This window comes from Taudactylus pleione, unplaced genomic scaffold (assembly GCF_031769625.1).
Source record: "Taudactylus pleione unplaced genomic scaffold, aTauple2 ptg000006l, whole genome shotgun sequence".
NCBI lineage: Eukaryota > Metazoa > Chordata > Amphibia > Anura > Myobatrachidae > Taudactylus > Taudactylus pleione.
In genome coordinates this window covers 31034229-31048242 of record NW_028284409.1, presented here as the reverse complement: position 1 = coordinate 31048242, position 14014 = coordinate 31034229, and the positions used below count along the sequence as shown (strand labels likewise).

General features: G+C 39.6%; 1 protein-coding gene across 1 annotated transcript in view; it reads right to left on the bottom strand.

Moving 5' to 3' along the window:
- The window catches only part of PACRG (parkin coregulated), a 650764-nt gene that overhangs the window by 458855 nt on the left and 177895 nt on the right, over positions 1-14014 (bottom strand). The window contains exon 2 of the mRNA XM_088451815.1: positions 7541-7675. Coding sequence (XP_088307941.1) covers positions 7541-7675 — 135 coding nt within the window. The remainder of the gene's footprint in view (positions 1-7540; positions 7676-14014) is intronic.

The window sequence follows — 14014 nt, the reverse complement described above, 5'->3', positions numbered from 1 at the left end:
AGGATGCGTCAGTCCATTCAGCAGAAAATCTTTCATCTAGCTTTCGGAGGTCATTTAGCAAATTTAAATTCAAATTATTTGTAATACATGACTGCATTTGCATTTTGTATGTTTCCAAGAGTTTGCAATTAACATCAAGTAAAATGATGTCTTTAATTGCGTCTCGATCCAAAAAAGTAATGCAATAAATTACATGGTACAATTTTAAAGATTCCTAAGATTTTGTGATAATCCGTTTCTATTAATCGATGACAGGAAAATTTGCAATCGTATTGCGTCAGCTTCACATTATTGGAAGTATTGGAAGCTTCTCACTGGCTTATCCAGCCTATAGCAAAAGCATGTACCATGAAAACGTAGACACACAAACACACACGCTGCTGACAAAGAAATCAACACTCCAAAATAATCAAAATTAAAACTACATTTGAAATTTTCTATTATTATGGTATACTGATTACTTTTTCTGCAGTTATCTGGAATATGCGGCATTTAAAGTTATATGAATCCTGCAGTCGGTAGATTATTGTATTGCATTAACTGTTTGCGTGTGCCAGCTCTCTAACTAATTTAGGACCTGATTTAGAGTTGTACGCTAATAGCATCGTATCGCCGCTGCATCTTTGATGCAACATTGATGCAAAATTATGCTAATGCCACAGGAGGCGTCTTGTGTAAATGCCACTGTCGGCTAATGTGATCCGCTGCTGTGTCCAAGGATGCAGCATTGGATCAACTGCATATAAATAGGACATCTGAATAATCCCCAGGTTACTCTGGATGGCTGTGAAATTCAAACTATGAGGACAAGTGAAGCTGTCCTGGAAGACGCACGCCCAAAAACGTACCTGTTTTTTGGGATGCTGGCCATCACAGCCCTTCCCCATCCCTAAATGACTGCAGTATGTCAATCAGACATGGACCAGCACATGCACAGTACAGATCCTGTGCATGCACCGTTCAGCCACCATCAGAGTTGTATGCATGCTATTGGGTTTGCTTCAATCTCTGAATCAGGCCCATAGTTTATACACATACACTGAACTGTAAGTAGTTTGGAGCTGTGAAAGAAATTTCTCTGGCATATTAGTTCAGTTTCTTTTTCAGTTTTTACAATGAGGAAATATATATACGTACATCCCTAAAGTCGGTGAAATTAACCAAAATGATGGAAACTGTTTACAGAAGTTTTCTACTTGTGCACTATGTCCCTGAGTGCCACCTTCCTTCAATGTATATATATATACTAGCTGATGTGTCTGGCATTGTCAGGCTTTTTCTCTGTTCCTCCCTTACCAACACCTGTCTCACTTTCCCTTCCCCTATCAATGTCTTTCCCACTCTTTTCTTGTATCCTTCTCACTATCTCCTTTTCCCTCCATCTCTTTTCCCATCTCATTTTCTCCTTTTTTCCCCAGTCTTTCTCTCTCTACCCCTCATTTTACATTTTTCCCGCTCTTTTTTTTCTCCTTTATTCTGTCTCCTACTTATTTCACTTTTTTTCTTTTCTCCTTTCATTTATAAGCTCCTCTGTTCTGTAACTCACTTCCCCGCCATATCAGACTGTCTACCAGCCTCCACTGCTTCACACTCCTCTAGCATCTTAGCTATCATCTCTCTGCCGTCCAACATTTTGTTCCCAGTTCACCTCCCAGTTAAACCCCATCTGTAAGCTCTAACAAGCAGGGCCCTCCTCCCTTTTGTTCTCTCCAGCACTGAGTCCCTAGTGTAATTCCATTTGTGGTCATGGCTAATGACATTTTCTGTCTGCCTATACCACGATACTAAGTCATTGAGTTTTATTGACACTCACAAATGCATCTTATTTACCATTTGATTAAGCCCCTTATACGGTTCTTTTTGTACATTTTATATATAAGTGGTTTTGTTTTCATTGTAATTGTTTCGCTGTATGGTGCTAGAGACACTTGGTGGTACCATCTAATAAAAGGATAATAACATTAGTTACAAATTTACAATGAATTGTCACGTACCTGTATATGATAAAGAGGAATAAACAAGGAATTAATACAAAAACAATTAAACTCCTTGTAGGACTTTAGCTAAACAGTGAAGTGTGCCTACCGTGCACTTTGTAGCAGGTTGGATATGATGGGCTGATTGAATCACAGAGTGTGATTGGATGGTGTTGTCACAAAGAGGGCATAGTGCAGTCACACAGTCTATATGGCAGGTTTGTTTGTGATTGAATAGTGATGTCAAAGAGTGAGCACAGTGCAGTTACACAGTCAATGTAGCAAGTTATTGTGTGACTGTATGGATACACCTTTGGGCAGCACTAGACATAACCAATATATAATAGGCACACCATTGGTATTACCACGATCTAATATAAATTATTTTTCAAAAGTACCTAAGTCTAGATTAAGGTTTTTTTTTGACATTCCAATTACCCATATACATATATTTAGTTTCATTTTACATGTTCAGTACATGTAGTATTTTTGCCTTCTTACTGCTGACAGAAGTCACAAGTATTCCATAATGCACTGTTTTGTAGTGTCACTCTGTGTTCTCTGTTTTATACATGCAATTGGTATATCAGGGGAAATATGTTTCCAAGCAATTATGGAATATACGACTTGGTTTGTTATGAGGAAAAAATAGCTGCATAATCATCCCTTCAACTTTGCTGGAGGGGTTTAGATTACATCCAACACTTCTGTGTAAAACACTTTTCATTACTCAATGCTTTATCCCTCCATGTGGGTTGCTTAATGAACTCCTCCTAAAGCTTTGCTTGAGAGGTTTGTTACAAAATTTAGCACCTTAGGCATATGTAAAAATCCATCCTTATTGAAAACATCACTATCTGCAATATTCTTTAAATGTTTCCCTTCAGTAGAATGTACTTAGACTACTAAGTGCACTTGGTTAGGAAATGCTTTCTAAGATGTACTACTGTGCATTTTGTGTAACTATTGTATATATTTATATTTATTCCTTATGGTAAACATATCTACGTTATAAGGTTTTTCAGTAATAAAACAGATGGAAGATTAAGAGTTGCTGATTTCTAAACATTTATACATTTCAGTAATGTACTGTAGGGTTGGATGACACACATTAGCAAAAAATGCAATGGAGGATAATGATTGAATGCTAAACCTGTTCTGTACTTACAGGTTTAATCAGCCACTTAGCACAGAAAATGACGTAATTACATGCAATATATTTGCTCCCAGACAGATAAAAAATTACATTCACTGTGCTGAAAAAGGCTTGTGTTCAACAATGTTGTGTTAATAACACAAGTTGGGATTTATAATTTGCCCTCCATTTTGTTTTGAATGGCATCACTGGTAACAAGGCTGATTACTGTGAATATTAACAAGAAAATAATGCATATTTTACCTAGCAGAAGTGTGTAGTGAGTCATTAACAGTATTTAGGTGTCTATTCATTATGTTAATTATTGGGGCTTGATAATTAACATTCTCATTCGCAGCGAGTGCCAGAGCACTTCTTGAATGCTCCGGCGCGGAGACAGCTAATCCGAAAATTAGCGGCCTCCCTGAACCGTTTCACTGCTCCTTTCAGTCAGCCTTGCCAATACTAGTGCACCTGCATGAACTACAGTTCATGCAGTTGCACAAAGCCCCGGCATAGGTGGAAGGAGCTGGACAGGGGCGGAGGTATCCGAAAGGATCACTCATCGCAATCCGGGACTCCTTCACATAGGGAAGGAGCGGGGTGTGTGCCGTTTGAGAGCACTCGCCATTTGAAGATGGCGAATGCTCCCGCAGTCAAGCTCCAAAAATATTGTATTTTCGGAGCTTGATGAATCTCTGTCCCCATACTAGTGTATTGGGACAGTGGGCTACATCGGGAGAGAAAGGTAAGCAGGATATATCTGTGATATCTCCTGCATTACCTTTATGATGAATGGCCCCAAAACTTCATTTCTACAAAAGCAGGTGAGAATGTTAATTTTCACCTGCTTTTGTAGTAATTAAGTGATAATGAATAGATCCCTATGAGACAAGAACTAAAAGTAACACTTCTGATACTGAACAATATTAATCAAGCCATTATATAGGGATCCAGTCACATCGTCCACAGTTACCATGTCAACATTCATAATGTCAATATTAGAATCTCGACATGACGAACATGTCGACATGTTCACAATGTAAATATATGAAATGTGGTCATTCTGCAAATGGATATAGTTAGGATTAGGCGCCGACAGGAGAGTTAGGCTACGGGCACGGGGGGGGGGGGATGGAGTGGGGTAAAGGACAGGCACTTAGAGGGACAGGGGGGTGTATGGATTAGGTTAAATTATGTATTAAAAAACGCCACTCTGTCAGAGGTCTGCACTAGAAGTAACGGTGACATGACCGCCGGGACCTGGAAGCCGCACCAAGCCACTGTAGCCGTCTGGACAAGGTATGCAACCGCTGGGCCATCAGGGACATCATCCCTGTAGACATGAAGAATGTCGACATGGTCACTGTGAACATGCTAAGCATGCTGATATTGCCACCATGTTGACATTCTCATGTAGACCTGATGCATGTTGACATGGTAACTATCGACTAACATACCACACCCCATTATATATGGGATTATGTACACCCTACTGTAAATTGTAAGTATATTATAAATTACATGATTATATTAGGGCACAGCCTGCCAAGTGCTTTGATACAGATCAGGGGACCTATACTGCGTCTCCTAATATCAGCAATGATTTAAAATAGTGACTATTGTAAGTTATTTATAATTAATGTTTTTTTACCTAATAAACACAAGTTATAGAGCAATTTGTCTATATTGTACCAATAGATCACATTTTGTTTAAAATGTACGTATTAAGTGTTCCACCAGGTGAATATTAAAATTAAGCATGAGGAGACAAAACTGTACAATCTTAAACGGGAAATAAATTTAGCCCGATGGACGCGATTTGCTATTCTGAAATGGCAGATCATGTACATCTACATCACAAGTTTTAACTTGCAACTCATAGAGGTGTTCAGGAAAATGTGTAATGTCAGCAATACCGTAACTGGATGATATATACCGGGCTAAATTGAACCCTTATAATCCTGGTGAAATCCAAATTCAGATTTAGTTGTTCTAAATCTAAGATTTTAGCTTAGCACAAGTCTTGCTAAAAACGTATTGCCGAATTCCAAACTGAATTCTGTATTTAGTGCCAATGCCAAATGATCTATTAGTAAGGAATAATTAGGATTGCTGTAATTCATTTGGAAACAGTATTATTTGTCATATTTTCATTGTAAATGGTGTTGTTTGTTTTATGAAAAAAGTAATGGTCAAAGAGAGATCTATGTTCCTTCTAATTTCTGAAGTAAGTTGCAAATACTGTATTTGGGTGAATAGAAACATAACAGATTTTTACTGCAATATATGAACTGAGCAGCGCACAAAATGAAAAGTTAGGGTGAGCTTCACAAATTAGTAGGGTGTGTCTTTTCTGTATATTTTTACACTAATACAATGTGACTGCTCAGCAAACTAAAATGGCCAAGAACTACCTATCAGTGATTAGACCAAATGGTTCCGGGGGCCTTACTCGGCCCCCGGGCCTGAGGTTCCCCATCCCTGAGCTACAGCCATCTTCAGGCTTCAATAGTGCATTTCTTTTCAAAGAGGGATACCCGCCGGCCAGTATGGAGGCTTGCGCAGCACCAGATGTGCTTTAAGAGAGGAGGGGGCCTGTGTGGAGACTCCGATCGGGCCTCCTTCTCTCTGGTGGTGCAGTAGACTCTGGCATTGTGCCAGAGTCTACTGCGCATGTGCTGGTCTACGGGAACATGGCACCCGCGCCGCTTTCCCGGGTCCTCTCTACTGCGTATGCACGAATCACAGGGGAAATAGCTGCTGCAGTGCTGCAGCCAGCGCTGGGCCGATGGAGAGGTAAACATATTTAATTGGGTACAGGGTGTGTGGTGTGGGGGCCCCCCTGGACCCAGGGGCGCATGTGCACCGCACGCCTTGCACCCTATATAAATACGGCTCTGTGCAGCATATTGGCTGCAAATGTGCATTAGGTTTACTGGGTCTGTAGCCCATTGCTTCCAGCTCTTAGACAGGACAGCACCTTACTAGAGTCTAAATTTGACATTCTTAGCAGACACTGTTGCCTGTGTATTGGGGTTGTGATTGAGCTTCTCTATCCAGCACCTCCTGATCAACTGAGGATCATCCTATTTTAAAAATACTAATTAAAACATCCACTTGTCATAAATATATTTTTAGAATAATATAAGAATCTCCTTCCAGCAAAGTGTAAATATAAACAAAGTTGCATTGATATATGGATTAATGAAAGCACTGCTTGCTGCATTTTAGGATACAGTTGCATGATATATTATTAAATACAATTTATGAGAACAGCAACATTTTTAATAGATGTTCTTTTTTCACCTGCAGGAGAACAGGGCACAGCTTAACAGAAACATATGTAATATAATATTAGTTGTCTGTCATTTGCATGCTTCAATTCAGTTTGATCACTGAAGAAACCAAACACAGATATATGACCTTGCTTGTCCTCATACTCAGCAGGTAGCTGTACTAAAATAGAATTTGTATTACCATTCACTAGCATAGACTGTGTAAGTAGCATTTCTGTTTAATATGCTTATTTGAATCAGTTTTGCTTCGATGTACATTGCTCAAATAATGATTTCTCACTTATTTTGGCTTTCACAAATTTATGTTTCTGAGTAAGAGGAATAAAAGAGGAAGAAACGATTCCGAGAACACACATAATTAAATGGCTGGTGCAGGAAAAAGATCAGCATTCAGTTTTTCAAATTAAATTTAAAAGCTTGCTCTGGTGAGTTAAAAAGATTGGCAAGTTTTTACAAATAACATCAGTGGGCATTCGGAGACAGAAACCCAGCCGTATTGGAATGGAGTCATTAGGCAATACATTTATTTTGAAGCCAATTAACCTTTTGTCAGAGAAATGTCGACGCTGTAATGATTTCAGCAGTGGAGGTCAGCCTCTAACAGAGGCATGTATGACAGCGATTATGTTGGTTGACATATGCTGCAGACTAAAAGCACAGTCTCAGAATGAGAATCTGCCTTCGTTTATATGCTGCTCTGCACTTTCTAGGGAGCAGCCAATTCTGACCTATCCATTTAGGTAATTAAAGCTTCCATTTGGAAGTGTCCTGCAGGAAGGTGAAATTTGGGGGAGATAAATGGCTACTGCTAGCAATATGCAATCACTTGATGGACTGCCTGAAAGAGCTGAGGTTGCCAGGTCCTCATAAAAATAGAGATGAATTGATGTAGGAGGTAATTCTCTGAGGCAAAGAGGCTCTGTCATCTTCCTCTTTTACGGCAGATAATTTAATTGTTAGCCAAGGTGGCTGGCTGACACCAGGGGCCTGCCTCTGAACAGCTTCCACCACAAAGTTTCATTTGCTAAGAAATTACTCAGGTTTATTTACTTATAAGCCAACTTTGTTTGGCAATAGAAGATGTCACTTCAATAAGCACAGCTGGCAGTCACAGCTGTGCTCTCACTTACCTTCCAGGCTATTTTGTTTCCTTTCGTATCATGCTCAAGGGCGATTGGGAAGTCTCCTCGCTCATAAAACTTGCGAAAAGCTGTGGGCTTAGCAGGTCGTTCTTTGAATGCGCCTGCTGCTGGGGGGCCTCTCACCTGCAAACACAAGGTAATATGTATATCAGTGCAATGATAGAACTCAGGCAGCCTCATACATCATAGTTATGCACGTTTTCAGTTTTACAATGCACAGCTTTCAGGGAAAAATTATCTTTAATACTATACAATTATATTTTTAAAGGCATCTCATACTGAGACTCAAAAGGAAAGTTCTAAAAAAATAAAAAGACAATGTTCACGTAGTAAGCAGTTTGTAAATGGATGTCTATAATCTGATTCACAATGTCCTTCACATATTGATTTGGAGAAACATTCCAAGATAATGTTCTCGAATGATGAAGGAAATTGATCATAGTAAACAGAATATTTAATATTCCTTTGTTATTTTAACCAAAGAAATGTTTGATTCATTTCACTACAGTTTCTGTCAAAATGTACAATGATAATATAAATATGAGTACTGCATTAATATAAATTATGTCACCATATTTGATGGTGCATTATGTATTTACAATATAAAAATTAGATTTTTACTGTGTCATTGTCCAAACAACTCACTATACTGTATACACTGCTAGTTTAAGTCAACTTTTGATTTGAGTTTCAGACAGCGATAAGCTTTCTTTTAGGTTAGCTTCCTAAAGCTGTATGGTACAGGGGAATCTCACCAGGTACGTATACTGCAGACTGAAGTTGAGCTGAATATATGGCGGCACAAGACCCTATGTACTAAATAATAAATATGGCAATATGAAACATAATGCTTTTCTTTAAAATTATTTTTTTTTGCAGTTTTGGAAAATTTTAAATTCAACAGATATTCTACTTTTGATGAGCTTTATTGTGAGAGTTGAGTTGTTGCAGCTTTTGGCTTAAGGTAACAGATGTGCTTCCTTCCATTGCATATACAAATGTATCCACATACATCTGTCCTCCATGCACTACAAGTCGCGTTACACATAACGCTTGAGTGTAATGAACTCGGTAGCGCTGAACATCTTTTCGTGCAACTTTTTGCCTTAAAATGTGTCTTACTGGCAAAGCAATGCAAATAGGATGCACAAGCAGCTTATGCTGAGTACAATGATATGCGGCATGCCTATATTCTGTGTGCAACTGTGGTTATATCTGCATGCAAAATACTATGTTACAGTGTCAGTGGCTGTAATATACTGACACTGTAATATAGTATTTTGCATGCAGATAAACCTGCAGTTGCACACAGAATATAGGCATGCCAAATATAATTGTACTCAGCACAGTGGCGGAACTCCCTGAGACAATGGAGTCAGTTGCCCCCGGGCGCCAGCCCTGAAGGGGGTACCTGGCTCCATTGTCACCCGGGTCCCAGCCGTTCCACCAATCAGCTTCAGTGGTCAGTCTTCTAACTAGAGGAGTGGAGCCGCTAAGCTGAGCTCAGCGGCGCACCTCCTCCGGCTCCACCACGTCTCTCTGGTCACGCCGACATGGACGGTTACATGATACATGACGTCCACCGCGACCTTGTGACTGCCCCTTCTGAGGAGCCGAGGCTCCGTCTCCGACACACTGCTGCTGGCCTGCTGCGCTGCAACTTGGCACCATAACCGACGGCTGGCTGCGGGGAGAGAGTGGCTGGGACACAGGAGAGAGGATCTGTGGGCTGGCTGTGGCACTGCAGGAGACAGACAGTATAAAACATTATTACAGATAGTCTGTCTCAGTGCCTGTCAGTCAAGTGCAAGCCCTATGAGGGTGGGGTGTGGTGACAAATGAGTAAAGCTGATTGTGCTGTACTTCTGGTGTCCTGGCACAAAGGACATTGGGTAATAAAAAGACATATTTTATGATTATATTATTTAATTGTTATTCCGAAAAGTGCAAGTAATTATGAAACATTGGACAAGTCACAAGAGGTTCCACTTTATGCTTTTGTGAGGACACTATAGGCCCCATTTAAATCTGAATGAATGCCTGTTAGCTGAGTGTATTTAGAGTGTTTTCACACTGCATATGCTCTGGAACTGAGCGTGCATACTTTAAGTAGGGGCGATGCAGAAATGTACAATCTATATTAAGCACTTCTACATAGGGGCAGAACTATGGGAGACAATGGAGGCGCCTGCATGCGAATTGCGACATTACAGTGTCATCGGCTTTGAGGGGGGGCACCAAATTATAACTTGCCTCCAGGCATCTTGGATGAATTTACGCCACTGACTCAGCATAAGCTGCTTGTGCATCATGTTCACATAACTTTGTGAATAAGACACATTTTAAGGGAAAAGACCGCACGAAAAGACGCTGATTGCTACCGAGTCGCTGTAAAACGCAAGGAGGCCAGATGTATGTGGACACAGCTGTACATAAGGTTAAGGTTACATGAGAAGTGGTTGTCAAAAAGTTGGCCAATCCTTTAATAGAGCTACCTGAGTAAAAGCAATGACAATGTATTCACACAAGTACCATTATTATATTCTGTTGGTGGGCAGAAGTCTGTGTAATCGAATCCCATGTGACCATGTACTAACAGCTGATAACTTAAAGATGCTTTCTGATTTAAAATCAAAATTTTAAGTTCAAAGATTGTCGACCTTTAGACTAACTAAACAAGTTTGAGCTAACGTCAAGCAATGTGAGCCTGGGTACACACTGGGCCTGATTCAGAGACGGACGCTTTTTTTTTTTGGAGCTGCCTCCTGGCCGCTCGCATAGCTGTGGGTCACCACCCACAGCTATAGCTAGCGGCCAGGTTGATGGTCGCGATGGTCAAGATCATCACGACCATCGGGCTTGCGATGAGACCCTTGTGGTAGGGTAACGTGGCCGCAAGCCCCAGAGAGCTTCTGGCTCTAATAGAGCACTGGTGATGTCAGTGGGGCCACCCACAAATGACAGGCGTTCGCTTGGGAGCGCCTCCGTTTGTGAAGCCACCCCCTGGCCACACCTACCAAACGGGGCGAGCTGTCAATCACCATCAACAGCTCGCCCCCTTTGGTGCGAGACCCGGAGTGACAGAGCAGCCGTCGCTAGCCGGGTCTCACGCATGCGCACGACAGAGCCGGCTCCGTCGTGCGCATGCCCAGTGGGCAAACATCGACCCTGTAGCAAGCGCTCAGCGCTTGCGACCGGGTCTGAATCAGGCCCACTATGCGATCCCTCACACGATATATAGTTCCATCGTAGATCAGAATGATATATGATGCAGATTGCATATTGTGAATGCCCGATAGCGCGTGCCCATGGGTCATCCATCGCATCGTCCCATCTGCTGTGTTGCACTGTAGATTGGACGAAGTGATGAACGATGCCATGCTGTTAAATGCATTATGGATTGACACATCGTGCTGTCATCCACTACATTATGCAGTGCGTACGGACAGCGCAAGTATCGTTCCATTACAGCTGCGTACACCATTGTGTAGTGTGTACCAAGCGTATGGTTCACCACATTTGAGCTGGTCTGTGTGTGGTAAAGCCTAAATGGATACATTATAAAACTTTTCTAATATAGTTAGCAGTGAAATACGTTGTTCTAATAAACTTTTTTTTAAGTATACTATAACATTTAGCCATATCAGCTTGCACTGGAAAATGTTATAGAAATATTAATGTTTTTAAAACAAAACAGCAAAATTAAATCACTATATTTTAAGATATTGTCATTCTGCTGGCAGACAAGGCTGAGTATACATCATACTACAGAAAGTGAAGATAGAGTGTTTTGCAATTATAAGATACATGTCCATCTGCTATTTGAATCCACAAAGAAGTCTTTTGCATTCTTTACCATTTAAAAAGATACTCTAGAAGGGAGAATCTATCCTTTGCTGCAACCTTCAAAGTATCTGGTCCATTAAAGGAATTAGGAATTACAGATTATTTTTTGCTTGATATAAAGGCAATTTGTGATTATACACCTTATGGAAGGTCGTTAAAGTTGTATGATATAATTGGGTCTGTAATTTAAATTTAGCCGCTGTCTTTGCTAATTGAGTTGAGTGTGTGTTGTTTAGGTCCTGACTAGGGTTGCCACCTCATCCCTTTAAAACTGGACACATCTGTGGATAGCTGACTTCAAGTCCCCATTTCACCTGGGTTTAATCAGCTAGAGAACTTGTGTAATTCATGTGTCCAGTTTTAAAGTGATGAGCTGGCAACCCTAATCCTGATCTACCAAGGGATCTGTGGAGATGAGCAGCATATTGGCAATTTGATTTCTAAATAAGGTAATATTAAGCATTTGTGCTGAAAAACATAATGAATCTGATGCCGAATACAACATATGCCCATGTGTGAAGTATCTTCTGCATGAAATTGCATTATTCATGCTCCAAAAATGGGTGATGGCCAGTTCAGTCGATGCAGTCAGAGCCGTGACTTGGCGTGTGCGAGTACTATAGTGTAGTTGCACCGAGTGCAGGGCTCTGTGGGTAGCACCATAATTCTAAATATCCGCTAGGATTGGCACAATCAATAAAAGGGGCATAGAGTATAACTTACTGGTGGTTTTCAACAAGGACCTTCAGAATGTCGTCATGTTCTGAATGTAGACACACTGACAGAATGAGAATATTGCCAACACGTCTTCATTGTGAAAGTTGAGTAAGCATGTCGGCATTTTTATCTGATTAAGCCCTACACTAATCTAGCCAGGTCCATGTTGACATTGTGAATTCCCGCATTCCAATATTCATGTTCAGTAATTTCTTTTATGGTATCTTTATAATATTTCACCACATTTGAATATATTGAATATTACTGATATATGTGCAGGTTTGTAAGATAGGCATTTTATAACTAGCACAATACAATAGACATTTCCTTGACCTTTCTATATGTTTATATTTGTCTTTATTGTCTATGTGGCTTATTACAATCTTTGATTTTATATGTGCAATTTATAAAAGTTAAGTTTTATATTATATATTTTTTCTAAGAGTACCCCCGCATACAGGTATTTCTTTTAGTTTTCAGTGTTTGCTCTAGTATCATTCATATACTCCAGGGGTGCACCACCAGTTTCCAGTGCTATGGTAAAACAATAATTTCAGGTTGATAATTATATTTTTGTGGTTGTTATATCTAGATTTTAAGTCTGACTTTACTGGTTTATCACTATTGTTGCTTATAGAAACTATTCAATGTAGTAAACTCTCCTATTTTTTGTGTGTTCATCCACATAATATACTGTACATCAAAAGTGCTATGAACGAGTAACACTAGTAAAAACCACTAAAGGATTTCAAAGGGAGGACTTACCTAAAAGACCCTTCGGTATTTGCTGCCATTTCACCCCATCCTGGAATATTCAATTAGAGATGTGCCCAGAACCCCGTGTTTTGGTTATGGTTTTGGATCTAGTTTCATCTTTGTGTATTGGTTTTGCAAATCATCCTCATGTGTTTTGGTTTTGTATCAGTTTTTTTTTTTTTAAATTGATAAAGTTTTCATGAAATTCGGGTGGATTCAGACTTCTGGAGAACCGAATTGCACATTTCTACTTACAATCCCAGGAGGAACCTCATTTGAAAGAGGAGAGTCAGCTCTTTCAAGTAGTTATTACAGTAATGAGAATAGCACCCTATACTGCAGAAAGTATTATAAAGTCCAGAAATTAGTTTTTTTACAGCCGAGATCTATCCCATCTAGAAATCAATAAACTCAGAGGTGCCCTAATTTGATGTGGTAGGTTGTCTAATTTTGAAGATGGTATGTCTGTTGGGCTACCATAATATTCTAAGAGATTTTGCAATTCATTTACATTATCAAAAAATAAAAATAAAATTATTTATAAGTTTTAAGTGCAGATTTTATTAAGAAAAACTGTCTATTTTGGCTAGAAAAACGCCCAATATTTGCTTTTAGTTCACTTTCTGTCAATTTCAATAAAAATTTAAAATATTTGCCCCTTTTGGGTATATTTTCTTTGCCATGTCAGTACACAAACTAATTGTATTTTCTGAAATTCAAAGTCTTCGGGAATAAAGTATTGGGTTGGTATGAGTTACCTGGCCAGTCCAAAATGTGGAAAAATAGGCTCAAAGCTGGAGTGAGAGATACCTCAGTGGCAAAAGAGTTACTTGAGAACATCTATCAAGTTCAAGTGTTACTATTATTTGTCCCATGCTAAATATTAAAGTTGCATAGTGGATATATTCACTTATTCGTCATTACAATGTTTTAAACTGCATCTTAACTGTTGGCATACTAGCGCTCGCATACTGATGCCGATTTCCTGCATGTCGACATTATGAATGTCAATATGCAGACTGCATATCTTGTATAAATGTATATTTTTGGAAATGTAGTTGTAAATTACCTCAACACTTTTTATTTAATATTTACTAAATGCTGGCCCACTGCATTACTAATATGGTATAACTGAAGTACTGT